At 41.3% G+C, this 14,596-nt stretch overlaps 1 protein-coding gene across 3 annotated transcripts; it reads left to right on the top strand.

Annotated features, from left to right (window-relative positions):
* Window positions 1-6,451: 6,451 nt before the first annotated feature.
* prrg1 (proline rich Gla (G-carboxyglutamic acid) 1) lies at window positions 6,452-13,452 on the top strand. Of its 3 annotated transcripts, none has more exons than XM_021324214.2 (4): window positions 6,452-6,551; window positions 7,341-7,380; window positions 10,593-10,753; window positions 12,983-13,452. In XM_021324214.2, exons 2-4 carry the CDS (start codon window positions 7,374-7,376, stop codon window positions 13,439-13,441), a joined length of 627 nt encoding a protein of 208 aa, XP_021179889.1. In that variant the 5' UTR covers window positions 6,452-6,551; window positions 7,341-7,373; the 3' UTR covers window positions 13,442-13,452. The 3 variants fall into 3 exon arrangements, with proteins under 3 accessions (XP_021179889.1, XP_021179887.1, XP_021179888.1); XM_021324212.2 differs by having other exon boundaries at window positions 6,452-6,554; window positions 7,343-7,380; XM_021324213.2 differs by lacking the exon at window positions 6,452-6,551 and adding an exon at window positions 6,589-6,802 and having other exon boundaries at window positions 7,343-7,380.
* The last annotated feature ends 1,144 nt before the right edge of the window (window positions 13,453-14,596 follow it).

The following is a 14,596-nucleotide window of genomic DNA, read 5'->3' as shown; positions in this document are numbered from 1 at the left end:
TCTTTTCTTCTCCAAGCAGTCTTTTCTCCAGATGTCCCAAACTGTCTGACGAGAAAAAAAAAAAACTTACCCCAGGGCTGTGCAGTACATTCCTGGTACTTTCTGCAATGTTTCAGTCTGTCCTTGATGTTATATATTGAAGTGGAATGGCGTCTTTGTTGCCTTTCTTAACGCCAGGTCATCATCCAAAGTATTCAGCCTCAATAAGTATGCAAAACCTCTCCCATCTTCCTGCTGCCATTCCCAGGCAAGCCCTGCATCAGAGAACATCCTGCCAAGTGGGCTTTTTCCGGCTGTATTATCCTTGTTTGATTCAATGACGGTGGCACAGATTTCAGATTGACTTAAAGCACTTCTTCCCTTTAAAACAACCATTAATCTCTTCCAAAGGAATCATACAGACAGAGTTACGTCGGCTGACCTGTCCTCACTAACACCTTCTGTTGAGGTAAAGATTTTCATCAACTTTGATTCGCTTTACAATTTCTTGCATTTCTTGCACTGTTTGTTGCAACCCTAGGTCAATGCAAAGTGCAAAAATGATCATTGAAGCTGTATAGTTGGTGAAAAAGAAGACTTCTATCAGTCTCAACTTTTGGCCACCGCTGTAACTTATGAGAAAAAAAAACATTTTGTCAAATCACAAGAGGTGTCTCCTGTATTTACTGTTATAATTATATAACATAAAAATGTTTTTGTTTATTACTTGCTGAGTTCAACAAGGATTGTTCCGGAGGTTGTAGACTAATAACAATATTGATGGCTATTGTTTTTTTTATTACTTTTTATTATTTTTTAGCTTGAGGTAATGTTCTCTAACTACTTCAAGTTATATTTGTGACTTGTCACAATGTATATATATTTGATATATTTGAAACTGTTGCTTGAAAGGGGTCAAGGACCTATGTGAAATACAGCTTTATCAAATATAGCTCATATTTCCTTTTTCCTCTAAAATGCATAAATTGCATAAAACTGAACAAATCTCTCTGGCATTCACAGCATCAAATGGATAGTTCATTTTGCTTTAGTATTACTTTTAAGCTTAATGTGTAAGTTGATACCTTTTGAACCCCTTATTTTACCTAAAGGAGGTTATTGCTAAATTATTTGAGAAATGTTTAGACTTTCAAAAAGCTAAACAGATCTATCAGCAGTAATTGATATGCTTGCTGTTGTGTTCTTGGGAAGAAGATTACTTTTATGAATTATATTGGCAAATACACACAGCCCTCAAAGATCCAAACAACATAAAAAAAACATAATTTATAGCATTTATCACGCATGCAATACTCTGCTTTAGTCTGGTAGCTCCCGACTCAATGCTTCTTTTGCCTCAAGTCTGTCTTGTTCCTTTTCAAAGCCTTTTTTTGTCTGTCCCTCACCCACATATGCAGCGAGGAGGGCTTACACAGCTCATTTATTTTATAATTAAACATTGATAATTCTTTTTCCTGAAGGAATAACCTCAGAATTAATTCAGTTTGATTAACACAAACACATCCACACACTGACACACAGATAATAATGTTTCAAAAATGAAAAAGCTCCAAACTCCAAAAAAACAGTTTAATATAATATGATGAAGATTCCTTTTTAATTTGCTAAAAGTTAAATTTTTTTTTTGTCTGTTCTGGGAACTGGTGGATAAAATCAAACAATGAACAAAGCCTAAAGCGCCTCATAGGCCAGATGTATTTGTAAAACCTCTTTACTAGTTGGGGGGAAAACATTCTTGCCAGTGGATTTTTATGTGTTTGCTGTTGGGAGTCTGTGGCAGATTAGAAAAACAGATTAGAAAAACAATTTGAGTTTATTTTTCCTGTTATCATTAATTGAAAAATTAGAAGTGGATCCTGGGAAATGTCGATTAAACACTTAATTTAGTTTTCAAATTATTAGTTATGATGATGTGTGTTTTTCTTTATATATACATGCATTTCACATTTTTTAAAGTTAAATAGAGAGAGAGAATTAGGGTACTTTTGCATTTAATTTTACTGCCACATGCATAGCAAAACCTTATAGCGTGAGAAATCACAGTTTAAACAAGAGATGATTAAAGAATCATTTATTGAATTGTTTGAACAGTGAATCATTGTTGTGGCATGACTCAAGTGCACTTGGCACAAAGAAAAGGCAAATGACATCTAATGTTCCTGAATGTACCCGACTCCACCTGCAGGTGGATCACAGACTTTCTGTCTGACAGGAAGCAGCAGGTGAAGCTGGGAAAACATGACTCTGACTCACAGCTCATCAGCACTGGTCCCCCCCCCCCCCCAAGGGCTGTGTTCTTTCTCCTCTGCTCTTCTCCCTGTACACCAACAGCTGCGCCTCCAGTCACCAGTCTGTCAAGCTCCTGAAGTTCGCGGACGACGCCACTCTCATCGGACTCATCTCTGACGGTGACGAGTCCGCCTACAGGTGGGAGGCTGACCATCTGGTGACGTGGTGCAGGGAGAACAACCTGGAGCTCAACGCTGTAAAAACAGTGGAGATGGTTGTGGACTTCAGGAAGAACTCAGCCCCAGCTACCCCCATCACCTCCTGTGACTCCACCATCGACACTGTGGAGTATTTCCGCTTCCTGGGAACTATCATCTCCGAGGACCTAAAGTGGGAGCTGAACATCAACTCCCTCACCAAGAAAGCCCAGCAGAGGATGAACTTCCTGCGGCAGCTGAAGAAATTCAACCTGCCAAGGACAATGATGGTGCAATTCTACTCCTCCATCATTGAGTCCATCCTCACCTCCTCCATCACCATCTGGTACGCTGGTGTCACCGCGAAGGACAAGGGCAGACTGCAGCGTGTCATCCGGTCTGCAGAGAAGGTGATTGGCTGCAATCTTCCGTCTCTTCAGGATGGAATCTTCCCTCTGGCAGGAGGCTGCGGTCCATCAGGACCAAAACCTCACGCCATAAGAACAATTTTTTCCCATCTGCTACCGGTCTTATGAACAAGGCCAAGAGCCACCCGTGAATCTGGACACTGTCTCTCTCCCCCGTTCAAGACTTATAAGCTTCTGCGTTACATTGACGCACAGTCTGCTGAGTGTATACAGCTTCTGTATATATATATATATCCATTTTATTTTATTTTATTGTATTTTTATTTTATTTTTTGTCTGCACCATCAACACCAAGTCAAATTCCTTGTAAGTGCAAACCTACTTGGCGATTAAACTTTGATTCTGATTCTGATGTTTTGTATGAGTTGTTAAACCGCTCTTGGAGCAATTTTGATAGGCAGACCACTTCACCACTGTTCCATGTATTCCCCTTTTGTAGATAATAGCCCTCGCTGTAGCTCTCCGAAGACCAAAATCCGTAGAAATGGTTTTGTAAACCTACTTCTAGATTAATGTCAGGACTTTGCTTCTCATCTGTTGCTGAATTTCTTTGGATTGGTGTATGATATGTTACGTTTTGAGGTCTTTTAGCCTCCTTTATGGCTATAGTGAAACTCAAAGTCCCACAAACTGTTGACAATCACAAATAATTGAAGATTCAAGGGGGCAATCATGATTTGTAAGTTTTGTTCTATTTCCAAGCGGCCTTTTCTCAGAACACCCAAACCAAACCTGAGTGGCATTGTGTATGCAGTTCAGTGCATCCGGGACTCTTCAAACTCCTACATTGGAGAACCCAAACATTAACAACATAAAATCATGGCGCGGCACAGGAGGGCCAGCAGCTCGGAGCAAGTTTCAGGAGTCCACTTGAACCTCAAGAGCAATGGACACACCTTTGATGACCAAGCTGCTCAGATTTTGAACAGAAAAGACATATTTTCTGTTCTTGAGATGACATGTTTCATGATTTGGCGCTATATAAATAAAATTGAATCGAAAAATTGAATTGAATTGTTGGAAAGAGGGGTGAAGGAAGCCATCTTAGTCAAAAGAGAAAATGCAACCCTGAACAGAGGGGGCAGGATTGTGGTTTCAGCTCCCAAGTATATACAACCCAGTGCTGAAACTCATTCCAACAGAGTTAAATGAACAGTCTCATTGTGATTCAGGTGGCCAACTACACAACTCACACCAAGCAATAGACTGTAATGATGCAGGAGAGTGATGGGTGGGTCAGATTTGCATCCCTAAATGGGCCTCCACGAGTTCAAAGACAGCAGTGCTCCAACTACAGGTTGCTTAAGTGTGTGACCCGGCAGAATTAACAAAGACTCCTGGATAGGTTTGTGTTTGGGTTGCAATGACTAGGAAAAGTGAGGATTTGCACAGTGTGCTTGACAAACTAGAAACCCAGGTCAGCTCAGATCCTGGTTGTATAAGTGTGGCTCTCTGAAGCAACACTCCACTGATACTGCCTTACTACAAGTTTACAACGACTTCTCAATGGCTGCTGATGCAGGGAAATATTTCATGTTGATCTACTTGATCTCAGCACCGCTTTTAATACTATCAACAACAGAACTTTGTTAAACCAGGGTTCTCGGCAGCGTATTGCAGCTGAAAGTTTTCAGAATTAGGATGAAAACTATTACACTCACTTTTCATGAGCATAAATGTCAGTGCAACATGGAACAGTATGAAACAGATCTTTGAGAGCAACATAAAAAGCGCAATACAGCTCTTGAACGTGCATCAGCGCAGCTAGAAACATCCTGAACGGCATAAGCTAATGCTAGCTGTGATTAGCTTGATGGAGAGCTCTCTTTGAGCTGCACACTACACAACGCCGAGTGAATGTACCCAGAGAAGCAGCAAAACCACGTCTGTTCGTTCTATCTTAGTCCAGCGGCGCTTTCAGTACTGCACAATTCAGGCCTATTTGTTCGTTCACGCCAAAACTAAGAATTCACATGCTGCTTCGTTTGTGTGTGCTGTGAGCGAACCAGGTCGTGAATCGTTCGCGCTGTGAACGAGTCGGTCTGTGAATGTGAGTGTGCTAATCTTCAGACGTTAGCTTGGAGGAGCAGAACGGTGAAGTTTCTGCTCCCAGCTGGCTTGGGCTGACTTTGACTGAACTGGGAAAATAGCAGATCAGTTCATAAAGTGAATCGATTCAGTTTGTTCATAAAAAACGATTCGCTAATTTGAACGAATCACTCGTGAACGATACATTACTCCACATTGTTTCATCCAAATTTGATAGTACTTTACGTTTGGTTCCAGGAATTTTTCTAAACATATGTTGTGTAAATTTTTATCCTTTAAAGCTACAGTTTTTCATCATTCTTCTGAACAGGTCTGTTTAAGAGTATAGGGTTACAAACAATAAGTGCACTGTACAACATAAGTCACATTTAAGTTATAGCCTACATAGCATAACATACAAGGATAAAAAGTATGGTAAAATTTACAATAAATCATGACATAAAAGCGTGGTAGAACACAATGGTTTTCAGTTGGTTTTTAAAAGCATCTGCAGAGTCAGCAGAGCAGGGGAAAACTGTTCCACAGTTTAGGAGCTACAGCCTGAAAGGCCCTGTCCCCCTTAAAGGGGACATACCATGCTTTTCAGTTCTTCTGTCACCATCGGCAGGTCTTTGACTATTTTTAGGTTCCTGGGGATTGTGCAGTTCTGTGTGTGTTTTCAACATTTTGATATTGTTTGTTAGTCTGATCGGTTCTTTCCTGTCCTCATTTGATATTCTGCTCTGTATTACTCAGTTGGTTAGTCTTATTCCAAGTAGATACTTATTTCACTGTCTGCCTGGTCCTCCGTTGTGCCACCCCTGTTCTGGTTTGTTCCTTCTTGTGTCATCGCCTGCACAGTCTGTATGGAGCTAATGTTTGATTTTGCAATGCTAAATCTCCTTTTCAATGTCATTGCGAGCTGTCACGTTGACTTTCTTTTATTGCATTTTACTTTCCTTTTATTGCTAATTTTATATACTATTTTGCTTATTGTTTTATGGGTGATCATTTTTATTTTATGATTGTGTACAGCACTTTGGTCCTGCTGGTGTTTAAAGTGCTTTATAAATAAAATTGGTATGGTATGGTATAGTATATCACCGGTTGAGCTCCATAAGTCTGTCAGTAAATCACAGAGAAGGAGTATTATCGACCAAAAACAGAAAAAATGGCAGAAAAAGTGAGATGGAATGGAAGTTTTATAGGAGCAAAAAGCCTGAGTGGAAAAAAGGAGTGGAAAGAAGGAAAACTTGATAACAAGACTAAGATTTGGACATACAGGATTTAATTAAACATTTTTTTTTTTTTTAAATACGCAAGCATAATGCAACATAATGCAGGGAATAAACTGCTAATTACATACAGAAATCCCATCTCCTTTGATATTTGTGCCTAACATGTACTCATATATTCAACATTTAGAAACTCAAAATGCAGATGACTGAGAAACAAATGAATTGGCACAGTCTGTGAGAACAGTACGCCTGATGCTGGCTGTGTCTTTAACTGAGCTGCGTTAGCGGACTGATCAGGGGTCCGCTCCTAAAAAAAACAGCCTTTCGCGCATGCGCGCTCGCTGTGCGCATAGCAACTCCTCGGATTGACGGAGGATCGAGGAGAGGGAGCGTTTATGCACGTATATATCTTTTGTCATCGAACAGAAAAAAAGGTGAGCAGTTGTAACATGTTTCATATCTTTTGGATCTGTCGGTTTGCTCTGGAAGAGAAACAGATCATGGTCGGCAGAGGTCTCCTTCTCCACCTCTCCGAGAGGAAATCCGGCCTTTTGAACCACATGTCGGTCATTAAATCGCATCTTGAGCTGGAGGTGATTAGAGCCACTGAATTATATTTCACCGAGGGCTCTGATCGCTGCGGACCTGCCAAGCCGAACCGAGCCGAAGACACGGTTTAGGGGTGAGGAATCTGGGCTTCAGGGCTGTTGTTGTAACGGGGCGGCGGCGCTTTGTTTTGGGAGTTTTTTTTTTTTTTTTCCCCTGCCGCACATCTATTTCAGGCTGGATTAGAAATCTGGGAGTTCATTAATGTGTTTACGACATTGGTCATGCGTACATATTTCACTCTTTGGTCGTTTTATCTCGAGCATGTGTCCTGTTGACCGCACGGAGAAAAAAAAACGCCCTTTAACTCATCGATGTTGAAAAATGTTGTCAAAACATTGATTTCCAGTGTTTGATGCCTTTTTTTTTTTTTTAAAGTTCAGCTACCGTCTGCTTGCCAACTGTTTGTAAGAAATATCAGTGAGGTGAGAGATTCTGCAAATGGTCTGGCTATTACTATACGGGAACAAGTCCCTCGTGTGCAATATTATTAGATCATTGGATTGTGTGGTTGTGAAAACAGCCCAAAATGTGAGTTTATTAGACATAAAAGAGGTTGTTTAGGGAGAGTTTTTCCTGATAATCCCTTTAATATTATGTTTGACCTTTTCCACAGATAAATCCTCCCAAACATACTGGCAGGAATCATGTCAGGTAAGTGGATTCACTGTTTATTTACAGTACACTCATGGTTTTCCCTCAACACCAGGGCCGGCTAAAGCTTGGAAGAGGCCCTAAGCAGGGCTGTTCATTTTGAGGGGCCCACCTTCAGTCAAGCCCGTCAGCCACCATGGGGCCACTTTTGTTCTGTCCACGCATAATGTGAAATTTTCTGTTAATACAATTGATTATATGATGGAATTTGTTTCATTGTCATCCTGATGATGATTTTTGTTTTTCATTTTTGCTTTTTTTTTTACCTTGGAAAACGAATTGCATCCGATAGTTTACCTAAACTATTTTCAAAAAGCAAAGTCTAATTGGCAACAAGTTATTGCACTCAGAAGATGTTTCATCTGCAGTTCCTACCCCTGCTGGACTAAGGTTTTAATTCATCTTTTCATTTTGTCAACAAGTTCCCTATGACTGGAAGTGAAACTAACGTTTTAGTGTGGCCCAGCCAGAGAGCCTGGTTGAATTTGATGGCCAATCGATGAGGAAGATAAAGGTTAGGGTGTAGACAAGTAGGCCATACAACTTTTTAAAGACTTGGAGCTCTTCACCAAAGATAAATTGACAAAATACTAGTAGAAGTATGCAAAATCTGGTCAGCAATCATAATAGAGCTTAACTGTAGTCATGTCCATTAAAGATTTGTCATTTGATAATTTGCAAAAGTATTTATATACTGCTCAATCAAAAATTAAAGGAACCATTTTTCTCAGAATATAATACCAAGTTTGTTAAACGCCTAGAATATTGATCTGGTCAGTTCAGGTGTGTGTGTGTGTGTGTGTGGGGGGGGGGGGGGGGGGGGGGGGGGGGTGTTATCAGTGTCAGCTGTTCTGGGGCTAATGAAAGTATTAATAGGGGCTCTAAAGGGGCACCAACGAGACGAGCCCATAACAAGAATGGTTTCACAAGTTGAGACACCGGCTCAATCCGAATATCCTTATAGACTTATTGGACTCTTTAGTCAAAGCGGTAGTGCGTCAGCGGTCACCATGATAAGTGCTGTCACGATAGTGCAGTTAGTAAGGAAAGAGGTAGGAAACGTCGCCTGTATGCTCCGTCCCGCGGCTAGTTTTGCCTAGAGACCCCACGGCATGCGTTACCGGCACCAAGAACCCTAAAGGTATCCCACAATCCTTTGCGTGACATGACCTATGAGCACAGCCCCCTCGTGGAAATCAATCAAAATGTCCTGAGAGCAGAGAACGCTCACTCTGTAGTTAATTTTCTGACGGCTGTAGACCCGGGTTTGACTCGCATCATCCGTGTGTGTTTCGTCACGTAATGACGTCTGAGTTAAAGGCTGTCTGAAATCGGCACTGCAGTCCGAAGTTCCTTTCCGTCCCACGATAGAGTTCTTACAGTTGACCCTGTAGAAGGTCAAGGAACAGGAGCTAGAAGCTGTTATCAAAGGTATTCGGGTGGAGCCACCAGACATTATCCCATTCTCATTTTTTTGCTACTTTTAAGTTGTTTTGCAATGGCCATTGCTAGGTTTGCAGTGTCTCCCAGCTGTCTCAAGAGCATGGAGGAGATTCCAAGAGGCAGGTAGTTACTCTAGGACTGCTGGAGAGGGCAACCAGAGGTCCTTAACCCGTCAGCAGGACTGTATCTGGAGGAACCGCATGAGTACTGTCAGAACCCTACAAAGTGACCTCTACTGGGCCACTGGCATGAATGACTCTGACCAAACCATCACAAACAGACTTCATGAAGGTTGCCTGAGGCCCCGACGTCCTCTAGTAGGCGCTGTGCTCACTGCCTGGCACCATGAAGCCTGACTGAAATGTTCCAGAGAACACTGGAACTGGCAGGAATCCGCACTGGTGCCCTGTTTTTTTCCCCACAGATGACAGCAGGGTTACATTGAACTCGTGTGACAGACATGAAATGGTCTGGAGAAGCTGCGGTGAATGGTATGCTGCATGCAACATTGTTCTGGTGTCCAGTGTTGTCACATAACCATGGAGAGACACTCAGACCTGTACAGGATACCTTATGGTGTCCTGTCTAAGGATTTCATGCATGGGGAGGAAATCCTTAGACTCAGTGTTAGACTCTTTGATGGTGCAATGGGTTCTGAGTTCCTCCTGGTGCGTAATAATGCCCCGCCCTCATGTGACAAGAGTAGGCAGGCAGTTCCTGGAAGATGAAGGTATTGATACCATGGACTGGCCTTGATTCTCATTGGTCCTAAATCCAACAGAAGATCTCTGGGACATCATGTTAGGTTCATCTAATGCCATCAGTTTGTAACTCAGTGATGCCCTAGTCAGGATCTGGGAGGAGATACAAATAATGGCAGCTCAACATCCAGCAAGTTGTCACCTGAATCTTTAAAACTGGGAGGTTTCAACTCTTTTGTGTAAATGAAATGCTTTCGTCTTCTTCCCTTAATCACAAAATAATGTATTTTTAAACATGGACAGAACAAAAAACAAAAGTCCCAAGTCCTGTTCAAGTACTGTTTTTAAAAGACTTGTCAAAATGGTTGCATTTGCGAAGATCTATTTACCGGGAGGTTACATGTTCTAAAAAGTTTCAGCCGTTTTCTCAAATGATTGCGTGTTTGTTTTTTCAGTATTGTTTCGCACAGAAGTCGCTGGAATCTGACGCTGGAGGAAAACAATAAAAACAATTCCCATTCTTCCCTTTTGTTTTGATCTCAGATTTCCTGTTTTCCTGCTGAAATTGTTCCTCCCCTCTCCCTCACCCCCCCCCCCCTTCTGACGTCTCGTCTTGTTGATGAAATTCCTTTTTAAAGTTATGAGTCAAGCAGGAGTTATTGCTTAGTAATAATATCAGTAGCAGATCATGTCGTGGCATCTTGGAGGGTGTTTTTTTTTTTTTTTGTTGCTCTGGATGCCTGAACAAAGGAGACGGGCACACTGTCTCTTTAAGGTAATTCCTCCACTTTTTCTTGTGGTCTGGGAAAATAAATCTTTTGTTTTTATGCAGAAATGTGGGCACAGATCATCGCTTGCCTCTTCTCTGCTTCTTTTGTTTTGGCCTTTAGTTTTCTAGCTTTTTGCCTTTTTATCCCCCCCCACTCCCACATGCCGTTCCATTTACCAACTTTTCTTTTTTTCCCATTTAGAAGTATTGGCTTGTCACTTTCATCTTTCTGAAACTTGTATCCTCTCTCTCTTCTTCTTTCTTCTCCTGCACTCCTCTCCTGTTACCGTCTCCTTCAGTGTTCCTGCCAGCAAATTCGGCCCACTCGGTGCTGAGGCGGCTGCGGAGGGCCAACTCCATGTTGGAGGAGATGAAGCTGGGCAACATTGAGAGGGAATGCTACGAGGAGAACTGCACCTACGAAGAGGCCCGGGAAGCGTTCGAGAACGACGAGAAGACGGTACGGCAGATGAGACGCGTCATGAGTGATTCATTTTAACGTCTGAACACGCTTCAGGATGAAAGGATTACGCTTTAGACTTGCTCCTACTCGGTATCGTCGCGTACAGAGTATTGGCCACCCCATTGAAAGAAGTAAAAAATAAATGTACCTTTTTTTGGTGGTAGTATGTCGTCCTGTTGAACATTTAAAAAAAAAATCCAATCGTTGATTGGTTGACTGCAAAAACGGATCTAAAAACAAGTAACATGTTCTCAAAGTTAGTCTATTTGTCCTTGATTTGAGCCAGTAAATAAGATTATCTGCCAATGGAATGAGTATCTTTATCCCTAAAATAAGATAATTAGACATCCTGCTCTTGAAATAAGATGATGGAGATGAATTGTTCCTCTTTTAAGTGGAAAAATCTTATTTACCTGCTCAAATCAAGGACAAATACACTCATTTCATGAACATTTTAATTATTTTTAGTTCTGTTTTTGCAGTGTTTATTCTGGTGAGGAAAAATTAAGAGATTAGGTATGAACCAGATCACCTGCACCACAAATATTTATTACATTTATTTCATCTCCCTCCTTTTCTAAAGGATAGGCTTTGTGGCCATGGAAAAGCGTTTATTTTCGTGTCTGGTGAACAAGACGAGAAACGGGCCCACGTCATCACAGATGTCCCACCGTACTTAACAGGGAGCAGGAGATGCCGCATATTGCAGCTTCATAAAAGTCACATATTTACGTTTGTGACGGTAGGACAGTCAAGTGTGTCTGCTGGCATCATTCCCAAAACAGCCGATTGGCATATCGACGACATGCAATGCTTGTCAAGGAGACTTTGGTGTTTACTTTTTCACCGGCCTCAACATCCTTACTGTGGAAATATGCATATTAGTCATATACTAAGGCTTTTTGAAACACTTCCTGATTATTGCTGTGAGTGTAAATACTGGTGTGTTTATTTAAAATGCTTTTTGTTTTTCCTTTCTAGTCATTCTCTGACTTATGAAGCTCAGCAAACCTCTGTCTTCTTTTATGGCCTCTTCCCTCTTCAACCCACTTTTGAAGAGAAATGAGGCTCTGTCTTATACTATTTATACCCCAGGGATATAAAAAGTCATCGATTACTGATTTAAAATTAAAAAGTATAAATTAGAAAATATAGATAATGAGAGCAGAATATTCAAGGTGTAATTAAAATGTCTCCACCGAAGAATTGTAATTAAAAGTTTGCATAAGGTTTTCTTAAATTAAAACATTTTCTAAAGGTTTCCTGTTTGTTAAAGCATTTATTTAGACCTGCAGCAGGTGTGGTGGATGCAGTGGTTTATTATTTGAAAAAAACTATGTAGTTCAGATTAGTCATGAGTTCTTGTCAACTCCAAGTCATGTGTTAACCTAAAAGACTCAGAAAAGGGAAGCATCACAAATCCCCCCCAATGACCCTACTTAGATGAGCAATAAAGATAATTATGGTCTGATTTGATGTGGGTTTGGTTAACCCACAGGATTACAGTTACTTTTAGGTAGAGCTGCTTTAATTGGTGGGTTAGGAGGCCATAACTGCTGTGTTGGGGATTTGCAGTAGTGTATTTTTCACACAGATTAACTCCAATTAGTTCTACTCACTGCTCCAAAAATTACAGATGCTTTCCCAAAAGACGTGTAAGTTATATTCTACTTCTATATTTCCATATTAGAGACATTTTGTGGCGAGGCATACATTTACAAAAAGCTCACAGGTGTCTTGTAAAGGCCTGAGTTACATCTGGAGCTAAAATCCATAAATCAATATGATGACTGTGTCACATAAACTAGACACGTATTATTAAAGGAAAAACAAAATCCATGCTCTCGTGATCAAGTTTTTCCTTTCTATAATTTGTAATTGTGGCGCTTCTGTGTCCAGCAGTGAAATCCTGAAACCAAAGTGATGGTTTTTGTGGAATGTGGGTGTTTTTTTTCAGGAAGTGATCTTTATCAGCAGGAAGAGCAACACTAAAGAGGGAGCCAGATTTGTAAAGCCATTGTGAGAGCCCAGAGAACAATGTCACGCAGATGGACGTCCAGTCATGTGTTCTCTTTTTTTTTTGTTTAGGTTCTCTTTGTCCTCCCACATACAAAAAAAAAAAAAAGCAATCACTCAGGAAGTGATTTGTTGTGGCGCTCTAGCTTTCTTTGAGTCTGACTTGATTGCAATCTTTGTCACTACATCTATCTCTTCCTTGATATGCAGAAGCGATTCTGGGAGGAACGAGTCCGGGAAACCAGTCCACCCGGTGGTTTGGGCTCTGTGGTCGGCGGGGTCCAGTCCCTCTACCTGGTCGTGCCGCTGCTGGTGGTCGGGCTCGTCGTCGTCGCCGTCGCCATCACTGCGTGGCGCTGCCACTCCCGCAAGCGCTCGCAGCGCAGCCCGGGCCTGGGCCACCCGCATCACAACCACATCCTGTCGGTGGTCTCCATGGACCAGTGGGGGAGGGACTACCCTCACGGCGACCAATCAGAACTCAGCATCCACAGCAGCCCGGCCTACCCAGGCTCCGAGATCACGTCGGGGAGAGGAAGCGCGGGAGATCCGCCGCCGTCGTACGACGAGGCCGTGGGCCACACGGATGTCCAGATAGAGACAGAACCGCCTCCTCAGTACGACGACATCGTAAACACCAGCTCCGGAAGAATCAGTCAAAGGAAGTAAAAAAAAAAAAACATCTCCAACTAAGGCACTAACCTACACGAAGACCATGTTATTGTTTAGCAGTGCTTCTACTGTCGTATCACCAGCCTTCAACATTCAACACACAGCAAGCACACGCACACGTTTCAGTGGACTGATGCAAACTTAGCAGGTGCCAGTTCTGTTGAAATTTGCACTAACCCTTTTTTTTTTATCACCGAGGTGAAGTTATACATAAGGGATCAAGTGATACTGTAATACCAAAAACAAACAACACCTCATATGAAGGATTCGAGGCTTCCTGTTGCTGTGAGTAAGATCAGTGTATTTGAGGGTTGGATTGATGCTTCTTAGAGGATCAGTGCCAAACAATTGAGATGTATGTAGGTAGAATGACTTTATTTTGAGCTCTAGATGCTACTTTAGTGGAAAATAAATACTGTGTGAACAATTATTAGGCAAGTTTTATTTTTGAGGATTATTTTTATTTTTTGCTACAGAGCTCTCGGTTAATTCAAAAATGTTAGTGAATCTCAAACGAGACCAAATAATAGGTTTCGGCTTTCTCAGGAGAATATATGTGCACAAATATTGGGCAACATTTATTGTGCATAATTATTACACGACAAAATGAAAGACACATTTTCCCATGTCACATTTTAAATTTTAATTCAAGTGAGAATAATAAATGACTCAAAACTTTCCAATACGCATTTCTGACATTAAAAAATCAATATAGATCAAAATAGCCCCCCTTACTTCTTTTCAATAAGAGTGATAAGCCTTTTATTCTGTTAAGTATTTTTGGTCAATGTTGCCTAAAGAAAAGAAGCTGCTTAATAATGGATAGATAAGGGTTTTTTTAACCTCCTTAGCCCACACCGTCCCTCAACACACAGATACACATCCCCTGCTGCGCTAAAATCCATTCAGCATTCAAGTTTATCCAGCTTGGCATTAGAAAATATGCCTAAAAATTACGATATGGTCAAAATACTTGCCTAATAATTGTTGACACAGTGTCCATACAGGGCCAGATTAATTTGTTGGCACCCCAGGTAGTCTTGGACCTGTCTGGTCTAGAATTGGTCTCGGGTTAGGCTGTCTAGACCAGAAGACTAACCCTAGGTAAAGATGTGATAAAAGCCATAAAGTAAAAATATATTTGATTGCAGT

This window comes from Fundulus heteroclitus, chromosome 9, assembly GCF_011125445.2.
Source record: "Fundulus heteroclitus isolate FHET01 chromosome 9, MU-UCD_Fhet_4.1, whole genome shotgun sequence".
Taxonomy (NCBI): domain Eukaryota; kingdom Metazoa; phylum Chordata; class Actinopteri; order Cyprinodontiformes; family Fundulidae; genus Fundulus; species Fundulus heteroclitus.
Note: the sequence above shows the minus strand (reverse complement) of the source record. Positions and strands in the feature narration are given on the sequence as shown.

Excerpts from the sequence above, each read along its gene's own strand:
- prrg1 (XM_021324214.2), top strand. Across the intron at positions 10,754-12,982 it reads TCGAGAACGACGAGAAGACG|AAGCGATTCTGGGAGGAACG; the intron begins GTACGGCAGATG and ends CTTGATATGCAG.